The 22,222-nt window shown below is 43.3% G+C and overlaps 1 protein-coding gene across 3 annotated transcripts in view; it reads right to left on the bottom strand.

Moving 5' to 3' along the window:
- Window positions 1-16,530: 16,530 nt before the first annotated feature.
- LOC147449636 (Vacuolar protein sorting 55 (VPS55) family protein) overlaps window positions 16,531-22,222 on the bottom strand; it is a 49,087-nt gene continuing 43,395 nt past the window's right edge. For 2 of the 3 annotated variants that reach the window (XM_086522037.1, XM_086522036.1), the window contains exons 3-5: window positions 18,979-19,018; window positions 17,181-17,265; window positions 16,531-17,091 (exon numbers count right to left, since the gene is read on the bottom strand). In XM_086522037.1, coding sequence (XP_086378163.1) covers window positions 16,908-17,091; window positions 17,181-17,265; window positions 18,979-19,018 — 309 coding nt within the window. In that variant the 3' untranslated portion in view covers window positions 16,531-16,907. The remainder of the gene's footprint in view (window positions 17,092-17,180; window positions 17,266-18,978; window positions 19,019-22,222) is intronic. The other variant, XM_086522039.1, reaches the window with a different exon arrangement.

Here is a 22,222-nt window from a genome sequence, read left to right as displayed (position 1 = left end):
CTAAGCTCTAGGATTGCTAACTGTGGCCAAACGAGTGGCTCTTTCATCTTCCTCATTCATTTAAGCTCTGGCTCCTCTTGCTCTTCCTCTACCTCGTCCTCCATTTCTACCTCCTCTTAGATTGTCTCCTTGATTTTAGAAAATGGCTCTAGTAGGAGTTTGAGGGTTTTGCTCTTTTGGATAGTTATTTCTATAGTGCCCCATTTGATTGCATCCATAGCACCTAACATTTGGGAAGGTTTGGTCCAAGTTCAGCTACAGTTACTCCACGTTGTTGATATCCTTGGTTGAAAGTTCCCCTAGCTCTTCCCCTGAAGTTCTTAAATCCATTATAGTTCCTTGTAAAGTTGGTTCCTTCAGCTGCAAGAGTCTTGGCCCTGAGAAGGGCATCCTGAATTGATGTAGGTCTCATGGCTTCGAGATGTGTACTCAAGGGTTTATTGAGGCCTTGACAGAATCGGGCAATTTTTTGCTCTATCTCACACGGGCATGAGCCCAATTTTACAAGTTTTGTTGCACCTGAATTTACACAAACCGCATCGGACGGCTCAGATCACACCCAAACCCCAAAATGGGCGTGGGCCATTGATCCCCTCCTGCCCATGCTCGTGTGAGATAGTGAGGAGGGGCGGCAGGTCCAAGTCAGCACACGAGAGTTGGTTATGCGAAGGTGGCAAGTTTCTCAGTCAACTCTCATTATCTCTTGAGCATTAAGGGTTTATATTTTAACGCTTTCCTACTCGACCACTTTTTTTCTAGCCAAAAGCACCATCCACATTTTTTAAGAAACACACAAATGATCGACCTCGATCTAAAACAACCTAGGTTACTGTAAACCGACCTGTATAAGACACGTCGGCAAGTAGAACCCGACATCCGTGTCTTCGAAAGCTCTATCTCATGAGTAAGCAATTTCTCTCGCAGTATCTCCTACGCTCTCTCTATCCACTACTGCTTACTACTAATTTCTTATTATTTTACGTCTTGGGCACGTTTCCCAAGTGAGCTTCTACTACATACTCCCATTTATTATCTTTACTTAAGCACCATGGCATCACACGATGCTTCTCCGCACGAGAATGGCCCACTAGCATGCATCAACCTATGGATGAGACGCCTCTTTCTCCTCCCGATTCCACACACATGCACGGGCTTTGTTCCGAGGGTTCTTCTTTCCCACCCTCTGCCTCTGACACATCTCTCGTTGCTATACTGCAGTAGCAGTTAGCGGAGATATAGAGGGAACTCGTGGAGCTTCTCTCTAAGGTCCCATTTTTGCCCGTCACCATGGGTATATCTTGCCTCTTGAGCTCTATCCTAACCCCTTCAAAGGGGAAATGAAAGAGTGCCGCTATAGACTCGTGGTTGGAGAAATGGACCGCCTTCGTTGATATGCATTGTTTTACTGATGCCCAACGTCTTGGGAAGCTTCGGGTTATGCTAAAGGGAAAGGCCTAGTCTTGGTGGGTTGGGTTACAACCACAACCAACAACTTGCCAATGGGTAGAGTTTCAACCACTTTTATGCGCCCGCTTTGCGTAGGTCGATAGAATCGAGTGCTTCAAGAAACTATTTTTCGAATGGAAAAGCGAACTTTGGACGCTTACTCACATGCCTTCAAAGATCTTCTACATAAGATGAAGGCACTTGATGAACGTAGCCCTATGGTCATCGTGCAAATGTTGTACCTTTTCGGATTTCCGCCAGCATATCAGAACAAGGTTTTATGCAATCCAATTACATCTATTGAAGACTGTTAACCCTCACGGCTCATGGACACCCTATCACCTACGACGGACGTGTATTATGTATTTGGTAGAGTCAGGTACCGGGCTTGTCGGTCCAATAGGGAAAGGTAGAGTGATCGTCGATGAGAGGCGCACTTTAACTTGGACATTCAAGGGATTAGTTGGTTAAGCATGGGCGCCCAAGTGTGAATGGGGTGAGCTCCTATAAAAGCCAACTAAACCTAATTTTTACTCATTCTCTCATTTGTGCAATTGAAGAGTGCTCTTGCTCCATCTCCATCTTCTTCTTCTTCACCTCCTTGTGTGTGTGTGTGAGAGAGAGAGAGAGAGAGGGAGAGTGTGTGTGCGATCGAGCATTACGAAGGCACGACGGCGGCGAAGCGGTTGAGCGCGGCACGACTGCAACTTCTTCTTCATCGCGGCGAGGAATCCACCACGAAGGCGAGCGTAGAGCGGTGAGTGACACACCCTTTGTTCTCTTGAGCTTGCTAGTTTAGGCTTGTTGTGTGCTTGGAGCCGTTTGTGGCTCGCACACGGTGTATTGGCAAGCCCCTTGCTTCGACAGTGCGGCAAGGAGCGCACATTTTTGGCGCCGCTGCCGGGGATATGCCCCACACTAAGCTCGGTTAGCACTTTACGCTTCCTTGTGGTGCAATTTCTATCATAGGAAAGGCAGGGAAGGAGTGTGTGGAGATTTCTGTTTTTTGCGTTTTCTGCATTTGCTGTCAAGTTTCAATTTCTGCTATTGTCTGCGTTTTTTCAATTTCCGTAATTTCTGCATTTTCAAGTTCGGCGTTTTCAATTTCTGCATTTTCTGCAATTTCTGCGTTTTTTTCTGCAATTTCTGCATTTCTGCGTTTTTCAATTTTCTGCGTATCTGCGTTTTTTCAATTTCTGCGTTTTCTGAAATTTTTGCATATCTGCGTTTTCAATTTCTGTATTTTCTGCACCAAAAAGAAAAAGGGAAAAAAAATTTCCGACAAAAAAAATTATTAAAAAAAATCGGAAATAAAAAACGCGAGTGAGCGGGCGGCTAAATTTTTTGAAAATAAAAAACGTGACTCTTAAAACGGACGGGTTGGTTTGTATAAAAGATAGGTCGGGATCGGGATCATTAGCCCAAGCCCAAGCCCAAGCCCAAGCCTCAGTCCTCAGTCTTATGATATATACTAGACTCACTCTTATATATATACCCTACTCCCTCAAGAGAGAATGAGAGCATGTGGGACAAGTCCTCCACTCTCCTCCTTTCTCTTCCCACTTGCACCCTTAGACTTTCTAGTTTGGGCCTAGTTCCCTACTGGAAATTGACAGTTTTAGGGATTCCGAGGGCATAGAGTGACCAAACGGAGGGCTGTAAAGCACGGCACGACCCTCTGACCGATACGCTCATTTCGAGCTATCACACGGCCCATTCCACGACACGCTCTAAAAAATCTAGCAAAAAAACAAACAAAAAACACGCTAAAAACTAGTCACAAGGCCTCCTAGAGCAGCTTTTTGACACCTTAGGGTATCAAAAGCACATGCACTTACGCTCTGGGAGGGTGCTAGAACACGAGCATATTGAGAGTGCCTCTGTTCATACAGACACCCATTACCCATCCACGATAAGCTCTAGACCCTCAGCGGGGACACAAGGTAGCACCACCCAAGACCCTAAAATAGCCGCTAGTGATTCCTCCTCCGACTCAGAAATCATGGAAGCATACCCTACCCAAAACACTGAGAGAGAAGGCCATGCACCTCCCGAAGCTCCACAGCCTAGTACTAGTATGTTTAGCCGTTTCATGGAAACATTAGGTAGAGCTACTCGCTCGGAACCTGATGCAAATGAAGCACACGAAGGGGGTGGGGAAGTGGACTCTCCTTTCACATCGCACGTGGACCCCACACCCCCAAAGAGTGTCCATGTGGATATCCTACCAACTTCTTACCAAGAAGGCCCTGTTGAGCTGCCTCCTTCAGAAGTTCCCTCTAGAGTACCGTTGGTGACAAGTAAAACCACGGGGAGCAACATTGCTTCTACCTCACAAGAAACCGTTAACACGTCGACTCTAGAAGGATTGTTCATTAATGATCATTGGACATACGACCTCCACACTGAGGTGTTGACGGATCTACACTCTGGCCACGCCTACCATGTAGGATGGATAGAGATTGTACAATCCACCTCTAGTGCCACGAGCATCGAAGATCAACAAAAAATGATCTGTAATGTTATCCATGGCATTATTCAATCAGAAAGGCAAAACCGAGGGGTAAATATACTCTCAACTGGCCCCATGAGATTTTTGGATACGAGTAAGGCTCAACAGCCTACTCTATCACAAATGGAGACTCCTCTAATGAGCCCCATGGACCCATCTTACGTCATTTCACCTGGGGTCTCTATGCAATCTGAGCCTCCGAGCGACAACTTTAGCTTCCCTAACTTGGCTCAACCCTCTATTAAGGAAAACACAGTGCTCACTCCAGGGATAAGCCTAACAGAGAATGTACCGATGACATCTACGGTTAGCGCAGTGCCACTATCTAGTGTTGTAGTACCTAATATGGGGCCTCGACCGTATGTGCCTCTAGCCCCTTATGCACACATGGCCCCCACACCTCCAATTGTACCACTTGCTTATGCTCCTCGAGTGCCGCTCCCTAGCTCTTATCCGAGTGGACCTATGCCCGGTTATGTTCCATATCCTGCATCATCTACACATATGCCAAGACCGGTACCCGTTCCTCTCCCACATATGATTCCAAGAGTACCTCCACCGGCCCTACCTCCTCACATAGGTGACTTGGCAGCGTTTGCTCAAACCATAGGTCGATCTATCGCGGAAAATATGCGTCATGCATCTGATAGAGAGCCTAGAAGTAAGGCAGTACAAATTGCCAAACTCACGCAAAAATTCAATGGGGACGAAGATGCTAGAAAACACATTGAAGTGTTTGAACAAGTATGTGATTCCTTAGGGGAACGCAACGAACTACATAAGTGCAATGCCTTAAGCTTGACATTAACTGGGAAGGCTGGAGATTGGTATAGGACCCTAAGGGTGGACGAGAAAAGAATCTACCCTACCCTTCGAAGGTTGTTTCTAAAGGAGTACATACGAGAAGGTGTTCTTTGGGGTGTAGCATCTCAGCTACAGAAGGCCGAACGTAAGGAAGGAGAGTCAGTAAGGGACTTCATTAGTCGTCTAAAGCACTTAAACTCTCGCTGCCCTGTAAATGAGCGCTTCAACAATAACCAACTGCTTGATCGATTCATTCGAGGGTTGAGGAATGAAGGAATCTATAATGGACTAGTGATTAGAGGTATCACAACCTGGGAAGATGTCACTGCCAATGCAATCCAATTAGAGGACAACTTGATGATAGCAGGCATGAGGGTGTCTACCGACACGAGATCCACTAGCTCACAAGCCATTGAGTATGAACCCATGACTGCAAAGCCCATTGCCAATGAGCCAAAGGTATTTGAGACATTCTTGACAGACCTCACCAAGGCAATCCAAGAGTCTCTTAAGGATAATCGACCCCCTCAAAATAGTCACATGTATCCAAGAAGGGAGCAACAATGGTGTTCCATTTGCTTAGGCCCACATAGCACTAGTGAGTGCCCTACGTTTAGAGTAAAATTTAATGGAACTTGCAACGCATGTGGTAGGTATGGTCACCAAGCTAAGGATTGTTTAATGATCAAACGTATGATGGCAAATAGACCACCTGTAGCCTGGACGGATGCGCCTCGAGCTCCTGTATTGATGCCTACTCCACCGGTTGAGCAACTACCGCAACACATGGTCCCTAGATCTCAAAATGTTGTACAAGCTACACCGTTACCACCTCCTGTGCTAGGACCGCAGCCCCCGCATCCAAGAGTCGCCCCTATGAACCAAGTGGGTTGCGATCCATCTAATGCTTATGCAGATGGTTGTGAGGAGGAAATAGACACTAGTATTGCCTACGGTCTTGATACATTGGAAGAATGTCCTATATACTACATGGAAGATTGTTGGGGACAAGTCAAGCCGGTTTATCAAGCTGCTGCTCTTGCATCCAGAGGTCAAAATATCAACACCCAGGCTAGGAGGCCACCTCTTCAATGCTACGAGTGTGGTGGACCACATCGAGTAGCGGAGTGCCCTATTAGGCTGCAAAAGAATGCTGTACAGATGCAAATGAATCAAGGGAGCACGTCTGCAATGCCAATATTCACATGTAATCGTTGTGGCATAGATCACTTGATTGCCCAAAGCCCCTATAACCCAAATGCGCCTAAAATCACACCCCTGAATTTGGTCGAAATTGCTAGTGTGACATCACTAATACCACCCGTCGCACCCGCTTATGCGATTACACGGTCCATGCTCCAAGGGCCAGGCCATATCCTCGAAGAGAGAGATACCGCGTCAGTTATCCAAGCAAAGAAAAAGAAGACACGAAGGAAGAAGTCGCAGAATACGGAAAATTCAAAGCCAAGTTCCAAAACAAACATAGGAACAGGAGATGACCCCATGTATATGAATGACCTCGAGGATGATTCAGATTCAATCGAGACAATGGAGACTAGAACCAATACCACAAAGAGAAAGACCGACAAAGAAAACCGTAACATGGAACCAAATGAAAACCGAATAAGAGAAAACCATAAAGAGCCTCTGAAAACACCACAAGTGTTTCCAAATCCAATCCAAGACCCCCAAGATAAATCGCAGGGGCAAAAAGGGAAGAATCGTAAAAAGAAGATTGGGACGTACCCAAACCCAGTAGACGAGATTAAGCAGGTGAAACATCTAAGAGGTTTAGTGGAGGAGACTCAAAGGAAACTAGAACCAGAACCCATGCATGTCAAAATTCATGACACAGTGTTTCCCACGCAAGTTCATCCACCCCACATGAACCATAGACCGTTAGCCATATCTAGTATCATCCAAGAAGGGAGTGAGGACAGGACATCAGAAAGTGAGCATACACCCTTCTTGTTGGAAAGGATGTTTAACGAAGGAATACCTGATCCCATTGAGGAATATGAGATTCCATCCTCACCAGTTCCTAGTCAAGGACCTACACCCTGTAAAACACCAATGAATGTTGCCAAACTAGTGGACTTCATGTCTTCTGAGGTCCGAACCACGATCATAGCAAAGCTGTATGGAGATCCTGAGTTATTCCTTGCACTTCGAGCATTCCTTAACGGAGAGCTACGAACGGGATTACCGCATTTTGCGCAACCAAATAGGCCTGACTCGATTATGATTGATGAGGAAAATCATGTGCAATCACTTGACTTAGATGGACACGAGTCTGTGATCGAGGTACCCATTAACGAATTAGGGCAGTATTTTGAAGGCGACGAGTCTAATGCGACCCTACCCATCACTACCAAGGGATTAACTATAAAGGGAATTCTTGATGGTGGTGCGGGAGTTAGCATCGTTACAAAAGATTGTTGGGAATCCATGGGAAAACCCCGCCTCAGTGTTACTAACATTGTGGTAAAGATGGCAAATGGTACCATAGCCAAACCTATGGGGATGCTCAAGGATCTTAAGATCAAAGTTCTAGGACACAAGGTACGACATACGTTCATTGTAATGGATTTCTCTAAACACCTTATGTCATATGAAATGATTTTAGGACGACCATTCATGAGGGAAGCACAAATGGTTCATGATTGGTCTAAAAATCATGTCTATTTGCAATTCCAAGACTCTGTCCTTAGAGTGGATTTGGTGACTGGTAAGGTACACCCCTTAGGGAGTAAAACCATTATTGATCATCGCTCTGACACCACAGTTCACTCGGCCCCACTACAATATTGTTACACTTGTAAGAAGGATACAGACATTGGCCAAGATTCTCCTTACATGGATGTGTTACCGGGTATGACGGAATCAGACAATGTGGATTGGGTCCACCTAGCATCAACCATAGACACTTGGGGAAATAGGGGGACGACCTGGGTAACCTCTGAGGGGGATGAAATGCCTATACCCTTAAATATGCTACAAGCAATGCATATCGCTTCTGACAAGACTCATCCTAATGTAACGAAGAAAACATACAAGTGGGTCCCTAAAGCTTCTTTAGTGACCATACCTAGTGCTAAAAAACAGAAGCCTTGTAAGAAATGTACCACTCGCTCCAAGAAAAGTAAGAAAATGTTGCGATGGATCCCTAAACGACTATTGGAAGCCCAAGGCTACTATCAAGGAAATGATCAAATCTGGGTGCCAAAACGTAGATTGTACTCTTACCTATCACCTGACCCATGTAAACCCAATCCTGTGGCTCCAAAACAAATTGAAAATCGCGGAAAGGAAAAAATCATGGAATGCTATACACCCGCTCCCGAGCTAGTTTGGGTACCAAAGAAAGAACGATTTGTTCCACCTAGCTCAGGAACAGGGAAATCAAATGAAGCTTCTTGCTCTTCATGTAGTTCCTATACGCAAATAGAAGCTTCGACACAACCTCCACCTACCACTGTACATATCCATCCAAGCACGAAAGAGTTTGCACCTTCCGGGGTAAGTTCACCACCTACAACAACGTTGAAAATAAAATCATGGGAGAGTACCTTACCACCCTTGCAGCTTGACAAGGCACCTAGGGTAATAACAAACTACTGGCAAAAATCCTCACCTATTACCAACTGGAACAATTGGTTTCAAAGGGTGACAAGCTCATTTCAAACGGTATGATCTACCCAAGGAAGGGGGGAGTGTTTGCTGACAGTCATCATTCATTTGTTTCCCTCTCAACCTTTTTCCCTGACCTCTCAATCTCCGATCTTAGGGAATGTATATATATAGCCTTATACTCACAAAAAAACAAAAATAGTAAAGAGCAAGAGCGCCTAGCAATGAGAGAGCACCCTATCAGATCTTACATATAAGTCCAAATTCACCGTGTCAATTCAAGCAACACACAAAAACAACTCTTATGTTTTAAAGGCCTAACCAAATCTATCTGTCTTGTCAGAAATGGCTACTTCACCAGAGGCATGCACTTCTATTTTTGATGAAAGGTACCCCTTGTCTTTTCAACAAGTGTTCTACGTATGCTACCCTATACTTTCTTGCGAATGGGATTTGATAGAGAGCCTTGCATGTGAGAGAAATTTTGAGGAGTTAGAATCGCTGATACGTCTATGGCTAACTAGTGATCCCTACCCAGTAGCGAATGTGTCTCCAATGGCACATGCTTATTCTTTTGCACAAGATGAGTATCCACGCATCACGAGGTTATTGATTAGCATGCTTGCACAAGAGGATGATGAAGAGGAACTAATAGAGACCGAGGAAGACTATGGCCTCACGGACAACGATTTTATTTATCTAGATGATGAGGATAGAGGCCTAGCCTTAGGGTGGCCACCCGGTTTATATAATATCCTCTTTCCTTGATTCTAAAAGGGGTGACAGATAGGTAGGTTAGGGGTCTAGATTGTGTTTTGAGTTTGTTTTTTAGGAGTTTTAATTTTTCCCACTGATGTGCCTCCTGGAGGTATTCCTTTTGTTTCCTAGTGTGTACAGGAGCGTGTTGCTATTGATAGGGTTTGGACCTTCATGGAACCTTTCTCTCGACTCACTCTTCAAATCAAGCGCGACCATCGACACAAACAGGTGTTTCTTGTCCATTAGCATTGCCCTTATCTTTTTGCATCCATGTTTGTCTGCTTTGATTGTGATTGGTAGCATACTATTCAGCGCATTGGCTTAGTATCAAACATTTAATTCAATGTAATGTTTTGTCATAATCACTTGTCTAGGTTTAAAAATCAAGCAGTCCGACTAAGCTAGTTTGACCAAGTTAGGTGTTAGAGATCTTCTCTTAATACCATGGGGAATGCCTTCCTAATAAGCAATGGTTACTTAGGTTCTTAATCCGATTTAGGCAGCATTGTATGAAATGTACTAGGGCTTTCTAGTGGGCTTAACACTAGTGACCTTTAGCTTAAGTATTATAAAGGGAGTTTACTAATGTGATGAGCCTGGGGAATGTAACAGTGTTATATGACCCCCCAAAGTTACAAAATTTAAATGCTGAAAATGAACAAGCAAAAAATCAAAGTGCCACAATGTAAAATTTTAAGCTGGAAGAGAAATCCCTGCTTAAATTGGTACTTCACTCACATGTATCGCCTATGGTACTAGAGCCCTAGAGGTTCCCAGCGTGGGCGCTTTTCCTTGAAAAGCAAAAAACCCAAGGCATACAAAATAAGCACACATATCATAATTGAATCAATGTGAAAAGACCTTGGGGGGTCAAAGAAAAAGTAATCAGTCAGGCGATGATTTCATGAGAAATTCCTTTTATGGTAGCTTAACTACAAAGTCTTCTAGATATAGCCTCTAGTCAGCCCTTGAACATGAATACTTGGCTCTCGCGATTAAACAACTTAATTGACCACAGAAAATTAAGAAGCTTACCCATGGTATTAATACTTGATCTCTAGTGCCTTTCGACCGTCAAATTAGTGACCCCAGACTTGTTTAATTTTCTACCTTTACATTTGTTTATGCATTTGATTACATTGCAATTTAATGTTCATTGCTACCAAATTGTTTGAAATTCTTTGACCAATCAATGTGTCTACCTAAAACTGCATATGCTTTTTAAGAGAATGCAATTACTGTGCCAATGTTGTTTGATTTTGCAGTGACTGAAGAAGGCTAAAGACATTCATCTCAAATGCTCTTCCACCTCGACGACCCAGCTTCAACTCAATACCTTCCGAGGACGGAATCTACATCAGGAAGGGGGGCATGTTAACCCTCACGGCTCATGGACACCCTATCACCTACGACGGACGTGTATTATGTATTTGGTAGAGTCAGGTACCGGGCTTGTCGGTCCAATAGGGAAAGGTAGAGTGATCGTCGATGAGAGGCGCACTTTAACTTGGACATTCAAGGGATTAGTTGGTTAAGCATGGGCGCCCAAGTGTGAATGGGGTGAGCTCCTATAAAAGCCAACTAAACTTAATTTTTACTCATTCTCTCATTTGTGCAATTGAAGAGTGCTCTTGCTCCATCTCCATCTTCTTCTTCTTCACCTCCTTGTGTGTGTGTGTGTGTGTGTGAGAGAGAGAGAGAGAGGGAGAGTGTGTGTGCGATCGAGCATTACGAAGGCACGACGGCGGCGAAGCGGTTGAGCGCGGCACGACTGCAGCTTCTTCTTCATCGCGGCGAGGAATCCACCACGAAGGCGAGCGTAGAGCGGTGAGTGACACACCCTTTGTTCTCTTGAGCTTGCTAGTTTAGGCTTGTTGTGTGCTTGGAGCCGTTTGTGGCTCGCACACGGTGTATTGGCAAGTCCCTTGCTTCGACAGTGCGGCAAGGAGCGCACAAAGACATCTGTAAGTTCGCCAAGGATTATGATAATACCTTGGCGGTTTCTTGAGGTGGCCCGATGGGTGGGGAGACTCCTTGCCCTGGTTCCTCCACGTCAAAATTCAAGCGCTCAAACGCTTTGGCAGCGGTCTTAGTCATCGGACCCTCTTTGGAAGAAATCCAAGAGTGATGGCAAATCAAAGGAAGCTTGTATGAAGGATCAAAAGGAGATTGATGTTTTGACTGCCACCAGAGATCGGCCACTTCCGCGGTGATAAGACGTGTCCCAAGCAAAAGAAGAAGATGTCTACCTTTGCACCAACAAATACTTTGGTAAACGCCATCGACAATCTAGATACTTTGTCTTCTTTTGATTCGGAGATTTTTCATGTTAATGCACCTAGCTACCCGTGTTGTCGCATTAATAAGACTGTGTATGGCCCACATGATCTTCTCCGTGTTAAAGGAGAGATCAATGGCCACGCTGTAACGGTCTTATTTGACAATGGCTATACGCATAAATTCATTTCTTCTCGTGTGGTACAGGCACTTATGCTCGACACGTCTCCCACAGACCATCTGTATGTGGTCGGTTATGCAAAGCATACGAGTAATCAATGGGACTAAGGTTGTGTCGCGACTTGACCTCAAAATCCAAGTTCCTATGTTATCATGAAGTCTTGGCCTTCCGTATCATGGGCCTTGAACATGTAGATGTTATTTTAGGCATGCCATGGTTTTACGATAAGATAGCTTGTCTATCTATCGATTATGAATCTCATACAGTTTTCTGTGAGCTTGATGGTGTGTACCATGTGGTCAAGGGATCTCCTTCTTCACTGACCACCAATTATGATGTAAATCTACTTTCAGCTAATGAATTTAATATGTTGTCTCATGATCCCGATGTACAACTTGCAATTTATTGGATGAAAAATTTTGCTTTATTTTTTCGTCTCAGTGTCATTCTCTTCTTTCGAAAAGTGATGTTAATGCATTGGAAACTCTTAAGTCTCTGTCTGATCATGATGTCACTGTTAAGTGTTATTTAGATTTCGTTTTGGTTGAATTTATGGACGTATCCCTTTTGGATTTACTAGATGGGCTTCAATCGTCTCGTGGGCCTGATCTTGATCACAAGATAGAGCTTTTGCCGGATAGCCATCCCATCTCTCAGCAACCTCATGCGTTCATCCCAAAAAAGGAGGACGAAATAGCTAGGCAGCTTCAAGCCTATCTTGCGGAAAATTTTGTTGAACCTAGTAAGTCTCCATGGGGCGCTCTGGTTCTTCTCGCCAAAAACAAGGACGGAGGAGTTCACTTCTGTGTAGATTACAAAGGTCTCAATAAGGTCATCGTCAACAATAAGTATATGTTACCTTGCATGGACGACCTTATGGATCGACTCTCTGGTGCTCGTTATTTCACTAAGATCGGTCTACGTTCTAGGTACCATTAGATGCAGGTACATTCTTGTGATGTCCCAAAGATCACGTTCCGTACACGGTATGGACATTATCAAGTTCCTTGTTTTACCCTTTGGGTCAACCAATGCTCCTGCCACTTTTCAAGCAATGATGAATGATCTCTTTCGTCCGTATCTGGGAAAGTGCATTGTTGTGTTCCTCACGATATCTTGATTCACAGCAAAACACTCGAGGAGCATCTGCAACACCTCCGTCTCGTCTTGTATATTTTAAGATGGAAAAAGTTGTATGCGAAACAAACTAAGTGCAAATTTTTTCGCACGGAATTGTTGTATCTGGGTAATATCATCTCCACCGATGGCATTCGTATTGATCCCGAAAAGATACGTGTTGTACTAGATTGGTCCATTCTTCACATGATCAAGCAAGTAAAATCATTTTTGGGTTTTATTGGCTTCTTTCAAAAATTTATCAAGGACCACACTTGTATTGTTGAAACCTTTACCCGTTTGTTGAAGAGTGTCTAAAGCAAAAAACATAGTATCAGCCCGTCTACTCAATGGACTGACGAGCTCGATCAATGTTTCCAAACATTGAAACGACTTGTTACTATCGATGTTATAGATTGTGGATCTGAACAAACCCTTTGTAGTAGAAACGGATACGAGTGACTATGCAATCGGCGTTGTCCTCTACCAAGATGGGCGGCCTATACCATTTCAAAGTTGCAAGCTCACAGACGCGCAGACACGTTATTTCACATAGGAGAAGGAATTGTTGGCGCCTTGAAGATTATGCACCATTATCTCTTGGTGCCCACTTCGTGGTATGGACAGACCACCATTCTTTGAAATATCTTTGTGATCGGCCCAACCTTCATGGTCGAAAGGCAAGGTGGGCCAAACTCATGCAAGAGTTCGATTTCAAGATATGCTACCGTTAGCGTGCTACCAATATGGTAGCCGCCGATGCCCTTAGTAGGATCTCTCAGGTGAATACCCTTTCGTTTGCTGAAATTTAAACTGACTTCTTTCTCTCAAAGGGCGTTTCCAAAACGATCGTCACTTCGGTGCAATCTTGCAACGAGTCCAAGACGGAACACGTAGCCTGGAAAGCTATGGCGGTTCGGATACCCCTGGGCTGGCTATGGAGAAATAGGACTTGAGTCTCATTTGTGAGACATCTTCATACTCGTATAAGTGCATGTCTTGAATCATCTTAGGCAGCATATGTCAAAGTCAAAACTCACACAATTAAGCATCACCAAACCGGTTTAAGGGTTGGTGGAGTCTCTTATGGCCTCAAACAGATGGTTTGTTTCCTTCACAATGGGCTGCAAACAAGTCGCTAAAGTGTCTTTCGGCTTTTGAGTGTTAAGGTGGGTGACGAGACAAGGAGCTGCCATGGCGGGCTCTTGACGTGTAGAGACGATGAAAGAGAGAGAGAGAGAGAGAGAGAGAGAGAGAGAGAGAGAGAGAGAGAGAGAATTATATAAAAATAGAATGCACTATATTGCTTTGTAAAAACCCTTACATATATAAAGGTGAAAAACTTACCATGCAAACTCCACCTACACTAGAGCTATATATGCATGCTATAAGGGTAGTTCCCACAGGCTTGACACCAAACCGGGGCTTGAAAACCCAACAATCCCCCCATTAAGCCTGAACTAGACTAACCATTCGCATGACATAAGAGTTTCAAGTTTTTTCTTCAACCATGAGTTTTAGGTTCTCTCACAACCAAGAGTTTTGGTATACCCATAACCTGGTGCTATGATAATGAACCCCCCCTCAAACACAGATAGGGTGTAAGTCAAAAATAGCTACCATCAAATGGAGTTTTTGGCGTACTTCCAAACCTTGGGTGTAAGTTTACCCAATAATCTCATGAGAAGTGGTTTAGAAAAATAAGACTTGAAATCAAACAGATTTTTGAGAGGTCTTACCATGTATGTGTGGCAGTGTCTATAACCCGTACAAATTTATTTGGCTATGAATAACATTAAAAAATTTGACCTAAAGAACATTACTGTCAACTGAAAGTACTTCAAATTTTGTATCACCATCAACCATATGGATCTGATATTTATTCTTTTTGAAGCACTTAATGGAGGGATGATTTGTCTTACCGTATTGCGTACAAGGATTTTTTCTATAACAATCCTTCGCCTGATGATTGTTGCATCCATAAATGGCACAAGATCTGGTACCACAAATGGATGGCCTGGATGAAGCTGAGGCAGAAGCACAATTACTAATTGCATATACACTAGGAATAATGGAAAAAATCACACGTGATACTCTTTTTTCTTCTTCGTGGAAGGAGTTTATGATACCATCCAAAGAGGGCAACGGATCTTTTTCTTATAAAATCGTTACAATTTGATGAGATTCATGAGGCAGGCTATCTAGTAAAACAGCTATAAGATCTTGATCTAGCACTATGGCTTTGACATAACTATTGCGTTCTTAAGCTCTTCAATCTATTGGCTATTGCAGCTATGTTTTTATAAGCACGCATAACAAGAGAATATACTTCCATTTTGAGACTCATCATGAAATATTTTGGCTTTAGCATCGAAAAGAGTCTCTAGCTCTATCCAAGTAGCACTAGCAGATGGAATATCATTCAAGTAATGAACAACATCGTCTTCTAGAGAAGTTAGGATAATACCCAATGCTTGCTCATCGTTCCATTGTTGCTCAGCAAATAAAGCTTCAGTGATTGCAACCGATGTACCTTATTTGTCTGTTGATAGGGGCTTTACTACACTCCAAAGTTTTTTGTGCATCAAATAACCATTTACCTTTATTTGCCGAGTGTGAAAGCTAGATCCGTTGAATTTGTCAACTTTTGACTCTATATTGAAGTCTTTAAGAAGCCTGGTAAATAGAGTTGTAGTTGGTTATTACATCATCTTGAAGAGTGTATTGGTATGTCTTCGTCTTTGTGTAGCACTTGCAGCCCAAAGCAAGGACGTGTTGATATGCTATTAGAATATTGTTGATACGTTATTAAAAGCTAAGCAAACACCTTTGGATAATTTTGCTAAACTATCAATTTGCAATGCAAAATCAAGTAGCAATTCTCTAGTGCAACGTTTCAATATGCCAAGACTATTGCTGTCACAATGTTTAGAATGCAAGATAAAACACCGCCTTTGTAAGACACCACCTTTGTCAAGGCCTTTTGAAATGCAACACTGTCGTCAAGCCTTGGCTTGCTTAAAGTGCACCAAGCAACGTTTTGATATGCAATGCCTGGCAAAGCCAACTTCGCCACTAACTGGCTAGGGTAACGTCTTGATATGCTGCACAAAACAATCTCATCCACCTGCACGACCTTCACTACCCGCCTGTTGATGCCTTGCTAGCAAGGGCGTTTAGAGATGCCATCCTGCTACTACCTAGGAGCTTTGCCCTGCTTGCGACGACTTCCACCGAGATGGCGCTTCAATATGCCACCTGCAGAGTGCCTCTACTGCCTATCAACGCCCTCATGGGCTCCACAACTGATGGCGGCATCAAAACGCCACACCGCAAGCTACTCCCAACGCTCTAATACCACATGAAACGTGTGGGTTAAGGTGGGTGACGGCGAGGAGCTGTCATAACACGCTCTTGACGAGTGAACTACACAGAGAGAGAGAGAGAGAGAGAGAGAGAGAGAGAGAGAGAGAGTATAAAAATAGAACGCACTATGTTGCCTCGTTAAAAACCTTACATATATAAAGTTGAAAAACTTACCATGCAAACTCCACCTACACTGGAGCTATATCTGCTTGCTGTAAGGGTATGTTCCCACGGGCTTGACACCAAACCAAGGCTGGAAAATCCAACATTGAGACCAACCACATTACACGTTAACCTTGTCAACATCTACACTGAACAAAAGTCTTCTTGGCCTTCCCATCACAAGGACAAAAATCATAGAGGCCGTAGCCATTACCACCGACTGTTCTCACACAAAGAAGTCCTAATCTGAAAGTTTCCTTGTGTCTCACGCATAAGATTTGTCTATCGTCACAAAAGAAACTTTATGCAAGGTAAAATAGCTACAAAAAAATGATGAACAGGTCCCCTTCCTGAACCAAAGATTGGGACACAAGGAAGATGTTCTGCAATTTGGTGTACATGGGCAACCGCAGCATTTAACTTGAGGCTGCTGCAACCCAAAGCCAGTAGTGGCCTTACTTTGTATAACAAGCACATAACCTTTCACAATGTCATCTTCCATCACCTTACATAAATTATACGACGGAAGAACAGCTTCAATAGGCTGACGTATTATGTACAACAAAGCCTTTGTTGCTACACAAAATCTGGGATGTCTTTCATGTGCTGATACAAAATGCACCTCGTCAAAGAAGAAGGCACATTACAAATTTCTCACCAGCTGTCATCTCTGCTAACTTGGTTGAATGTGAGCACTGTGCAGAGTAGAATAAAAAATGACGCGAACTCAATGTACATTGCCCCGGCTTTGATGAGCCCTGCATGGTGCAAGATAGCAGGAATCGCAATGCTCCCAACTGCTGAAAACCCAGTTAGGAATTTGGCAGCATCACCCCAGCTGGTTTCAAGAAACAAGAGACTTGTATCAGCTTCAGTTGAATGACAAAACGGAATGCTCATTAATGACTCCATTGCAATGTCACTTACTCTCCTGCATCTCTTGAACTTATGAAATCGACCGAACCACCACCAAAGAATAAGCAAGGCATGGGTACCAAGATATACATTAGAACTGCAACCATAAAACAGAAGAAAAAGAGATGGTTTCTAGTTTCAATGCTGCCTTATTTAAAGCATAAAACAGAAGTTTCTCTCTGTTTGATTACGAAGAAGGGAGAGACAGCTAGAGAGAGAGAGAGAGAGAGAGAGAGAGAGAGAGAGAGAGAGAGAGAGGAAGAAGAGAATTTTAACGTCGTAGGAAGCTATCCCAAGTGACCTCAAAGATCTATCCGATGAGAAGTTGAACTCAAGACATGGTATTCAAGAGGGAAATAGCATAACCAATCTACCACACTTGGGTGACAAAAAGGTTATACCATTTTCCTCTTCTTATTAGCACACTCACACACCCACACACACACCCGCCGAAAGAAGAGAATTTTAATGTCGTAGGAAGCTATCCCAAGAGACCTCAAAGATCTATCTGACGAGAGTTGAACTCAAGACCTGCTATGAGAGAGAGAGAGAGAGAGAGAGCTTTATTAGCGTTTTCTAGAGGCTGAAATCGGCCTATGAGACAAAACAATGTACATGTGTGTGTGACATGTCCTCTAGGTATCCAGAAAAAGGAACAAAAGTTACAGAATAAAATAAAAGACTGATGTGGGGTTGTGTGTACATGTGTACTACATGAGTATGATGGCAGAGGGGGATGGAGCTCTACTCTAATGGATGTGGAACTTTGTGCATAGGGGAGTACAGTTACAATATGTGAAGATGCCTCTATGTGCCACGTGGACATGCTGCTACTACGTCTTCGGAACCATGGTTTTTCTATAGAGGCCAAGGAATTTAGTTCCGGCAATTTTGTGATCATGTTCACATGACCTGTGTGTCCGGACGACCAGTCCATTGAATAGGCATTTCCAATTTTGGAGCACTCCTACATAAATGGTTTGCTAGAGCCCCTTTGTGCACGACGCACCCCTTGTCGCTGCTCATGTGGCCAGCCACCGTTGTTCCCATGTGTCACCCTGTGTGCTTCACATCTGTCTTGTATGTGTGTTGGTCTGTGCATGGGGTGTGGGTGTAAGTGTCGCTTCATGTACAAGTGAGGGTGAGTTCAGGGATTTGGGGCATGCTTGCTTTCCTGTTGTGATCAATTTTCCCCCCTTCCTCTCTCCCTCCCTTTCATCATCCGTTGTTTTCAGTTTTTGACTTTTGTGTTAGTTTTGCTGCATTTTTTTCAGTTTTCTTTAGGGTGGGGTGCTGACTCTCCACAAGCATTCTGTAGGGGTCACCCTCTTGGCATGTTTCCTTGGCTTCAACATCAATGTTCTTCCTTTTTGAGCTTCTCTAGTGGCAATTTGCTGGCAAAGTATCGCCCCTAAGACACATTCCAGTCTGCGAGCCTCTGTGTAGTTTATTATGCAGTCCGCCTAGTGTTTTCCCAAGAGGCTTCTTCACACTCATCTTCACCTGCTGTCAGAGTGATTGCAGTATCTTTTGGGATAACTCCAGCTGCGCTTCTTCTCTAGCCCCTTTGGTGCAGTCAACCTACCTTTCAGAAGCTGCTGGGAGTCCTCTCCACTTCTTTAGAGAACCAGTTTCTATAGTTTTACAATCATCTGGCATCATGGATGCTCGGTTGTATCCAGCATTGTATTCTCTCTGGGGACAGGCCTGTTCTTTCACACACATAACATATATATATATATATATATGAGAGAGAGAGAGAGAGAGAGAGAGAGAGAGAGAGAGAGAGAGAGAGAGAATTTTGTATTACCTGTCAGCATGGGCCACCAGTTATTGTAAATAGCACAGGCCTACACAGTGCAAAAGAACACATGCTCACAAAAACATATACATAGGAAAACCAGGCAAAGATTGGCCTTGTCAATGTGAGGGTACGGTGATGAGCTTGTGTCATCATGCAGAGCCTTTGAACTTCTAAAAACTTTTGCATTATAAAAAGAATGCTTTTGGAATTCAGCACGTAAACCAAAAGTGACTAAAAGTCTAAATTCACCTGACAGAGGTTTGTATGGCATGCTTTGCTAAAGAAGCTCTCTATCCTAATAGATGTGGACTTCACAAGTTATTCTCATCAGTACGATAATATTTCATCTGAAGAAATACTCTGAACCTTGTCCAATGTCACAACAATTCTGGCTTTTCAATTAATATTGTCAAGCTCTAGCTATTACGAGCCTCAGCTACCACAGAAGGGGGTGAAAGACTTGCACCACAATATCTCACAGTTGCAAACTGAAGTAAAATATGTGTCAGCCCTGAACGGCTCCCATGTGTATTCATTTTAGACTGCTCCTGATCACAGCTAAGCACAACGGTGCCCTATGTCTTGCACACAGCTCCAGGATGCAAAATCGTGAGGACAAACTCCTTTATTAGGGCCAAGACATGAGAGACATTTATCCCCAGCCCAAAAATGTTTCACACCCTACTCTGAAATCACCTCCCAATTCCAGGTAACAATGGAAAGACGAAACATTTACAAAAAACAAACTCAAATATAGCTCGCATGCAGCCATTGTCTCATGCTTATACTGTAATGTCATGCATATATATTAAAAAAGCTCTCACACCCAACGAATTTTCAGAACATTTTTCATAAGGCAGTGATTATCTATGTCTCAGAGCATGTATCTCACATTGGAGTGACAGATGTTATGCATGACCAAACACGCAACAACATGCGTCTATCGCATCATAACAACAAAAATGGATCAAGATCAAGCAAAAATCATTTTTGTTAGTCACAACCCATTTGTCACATATTTGCCATTGTCTCATTACAATTACTGTACTGTCATGGCATCTATGTTAAAAAAGCTGTGGAACTGTTTAGAACGTTTTTCGTATGTTCAAGCTCTGAGACATCATACAATCACTGCCTTCTTTCTCAAATTGAAGTGACGGATGTTAGGCATGCCAAAACACCTAGACACCCTCCATTCAAATCGAGGTGGGGAGTATATATGTCTCATAAGTTTAATGCATTTCTGGCTAGTCACAGGATATAAAACACCAATGTACAATATTGTATATACCTCAGCAAAATGGTGTTGCTGAGAGGAAAAACAAGTCGCTTACGGAGATGGCACGATGTATGGTCAAGAGTTAAGCTTTAACACATTCGTTTTGGCTTGAGATTGTCATGTGTGCTACCTATGTATTTAACATGTGTCCTACTAAAGCTTTACAGTCTACGACTTCTTATGAAACATGGCATGGTAAGAAGCCATCTATTGATCACATGTGCGTTTTTGGTTGCTTAAGCGTAGAAAATTGGATGATAAGGCCGTCAAATGCATTTTTGTTGGTTACAATCTTGAAAGCAAAGGTCAGCTTATACGATCCGCAAACAAAACGTATCTTGGTTTCACGAGATGTTGGATTTGTGGAAAATTCTCTTCAGCCTTTGTTATCATTTACCAAAGAAAATAATGTAAGCTCAAAAGACATTTACGACACTTTATTGCCTCTTTTTAATGGTGGAAACTTGAATGTCAGTTCCAGCGAGGCAAATGTACAACCTATGGAGGTTTCACAAAATTTTACAAATCAGCCTATAATTGAAGTCTGATGCAGATGGGGTATGCCAAAATGGATGGTGCATACTTTGCTTGACAGTAAATTGGATGCACCAATGTCTAATCGTACTCGTTCAAGTTCTCACCATGCATCATATGCATCCGATTGTTATGCTTTGGTTGTTTCTAGTTTATGTGATGAAGAAAAACCTCTTTCTTTCAATAAACCACAAAATTCAAAAAATTGGATGACTACAATGCAATCAGAATATGATACACATTGAAAATGAAACATGGACTTTATGTGATGTGCCTCCTTGCAAAAAGGCCATCGGTACGAAGTGGGTCTACAAGTTGAAACGTAAGCAAAATGGTGAGATTGATCGCTACAAAGCTAGACTTGTTGCAGAAGGTTATTGTTGCGTCCTCGGACATCAAGATGGTCGCCTGCAATATATCCGACCAGTGTGAACGCATCCTTAGTTTAAGGAAGGTCAAGAAAGGTGGTTAAGAAGTCCTTAAATAATTTGTGAGACATCTTGTGAGATCGCCACACTTGGACTCTAGGCCCTTGGCAGCTCTACCCACAGGGGTATGGGACACCAACCCTTGCGATAGAGGCTAGCCCGTTAGCTATAGGCTCCTAAGCTTGGGGGTGAGCCCATATTAAGCTTGTCTTGTGTGAGTATGGCTTGTGTCATGTCATGTGTACAAGATGGATCAGACTAGCGACGAGGGACTAACATTGTATCAGAGCTTCTTCCTGCTCGTACATACATCATGGCAACGTGCAAAAAACCATTAGAGCTCGTGAGGCCCTGATGCCCTAGCCCGATAGGCTCTCTGCCCTCTTACATAGGGTGGTACGGGACGATACTAGCAAGAGAAGAGAGCAAGGGGGGCACATGCAAGCCAATGCTGAGAATCTTTTGTAAGCCTTTTTTTTCTTCTCGTGATTTGCATATGGATTCTCGTGTGTGGAGGTTGATGCTAGCAACAGTCACATGGTTGTTGGGTGTGTTTTTCAAGTTTTAGCTTATCTCTCGGCCACCATTGCTACCATTCGTGCGAGGGTGTTCTTGGGAGCCACCCTTGGACATGGCAGTACCCTCAACACACACACCATAGGAAGAGGGATTTCACATTCTCGAATATGTTTATTTTGCAAGCGATTCATGGAGAATAGGGAGCAAGGGATATATATTTTTTCGAATGCTTTTTATGCCATAATCGTTGGGTGTAAAGGCCCTCTCCTCACTCTTTATGTAAAAACTCACAACACTAACTCGGGGTGTGAACATACCCTATGTACTTTAAAACCATATGAAATATACACTTGATTTTAGTGTGCTATCGAATTAGAGCGCGTAACAACGTCTACATTCTCTCTCTCTCTCTCTCTCTCTCTCTCTCTCTCTCTCTCTCTCTCTCTCTCTCTCTCTCTCATTCGCTGCTCCAGAAGCTCAACGCTACCAC

The sequence above is a fragment of the Adiantum capillus-veneris genome, chromosome 10 (genome assembly GCF_014529385.1).
Source record: "Adiantum capillus-veneris isolate H3 chromosome 10, ASM1452938v2, whole genome shotgun sequence".
Lineage (NCBI taxonomy): Eukaryota > Viridiplantae > Streptophyta > Polypodiopsida > Polypodiales > Pteridaceae > Adiantum > Adiantum capillus-veneris.
The sequence above is the reverse complement of the archived record's forward strand: the minus strand, read 5'-3'. Positions and strand labels throughout refer to the sequence as shown.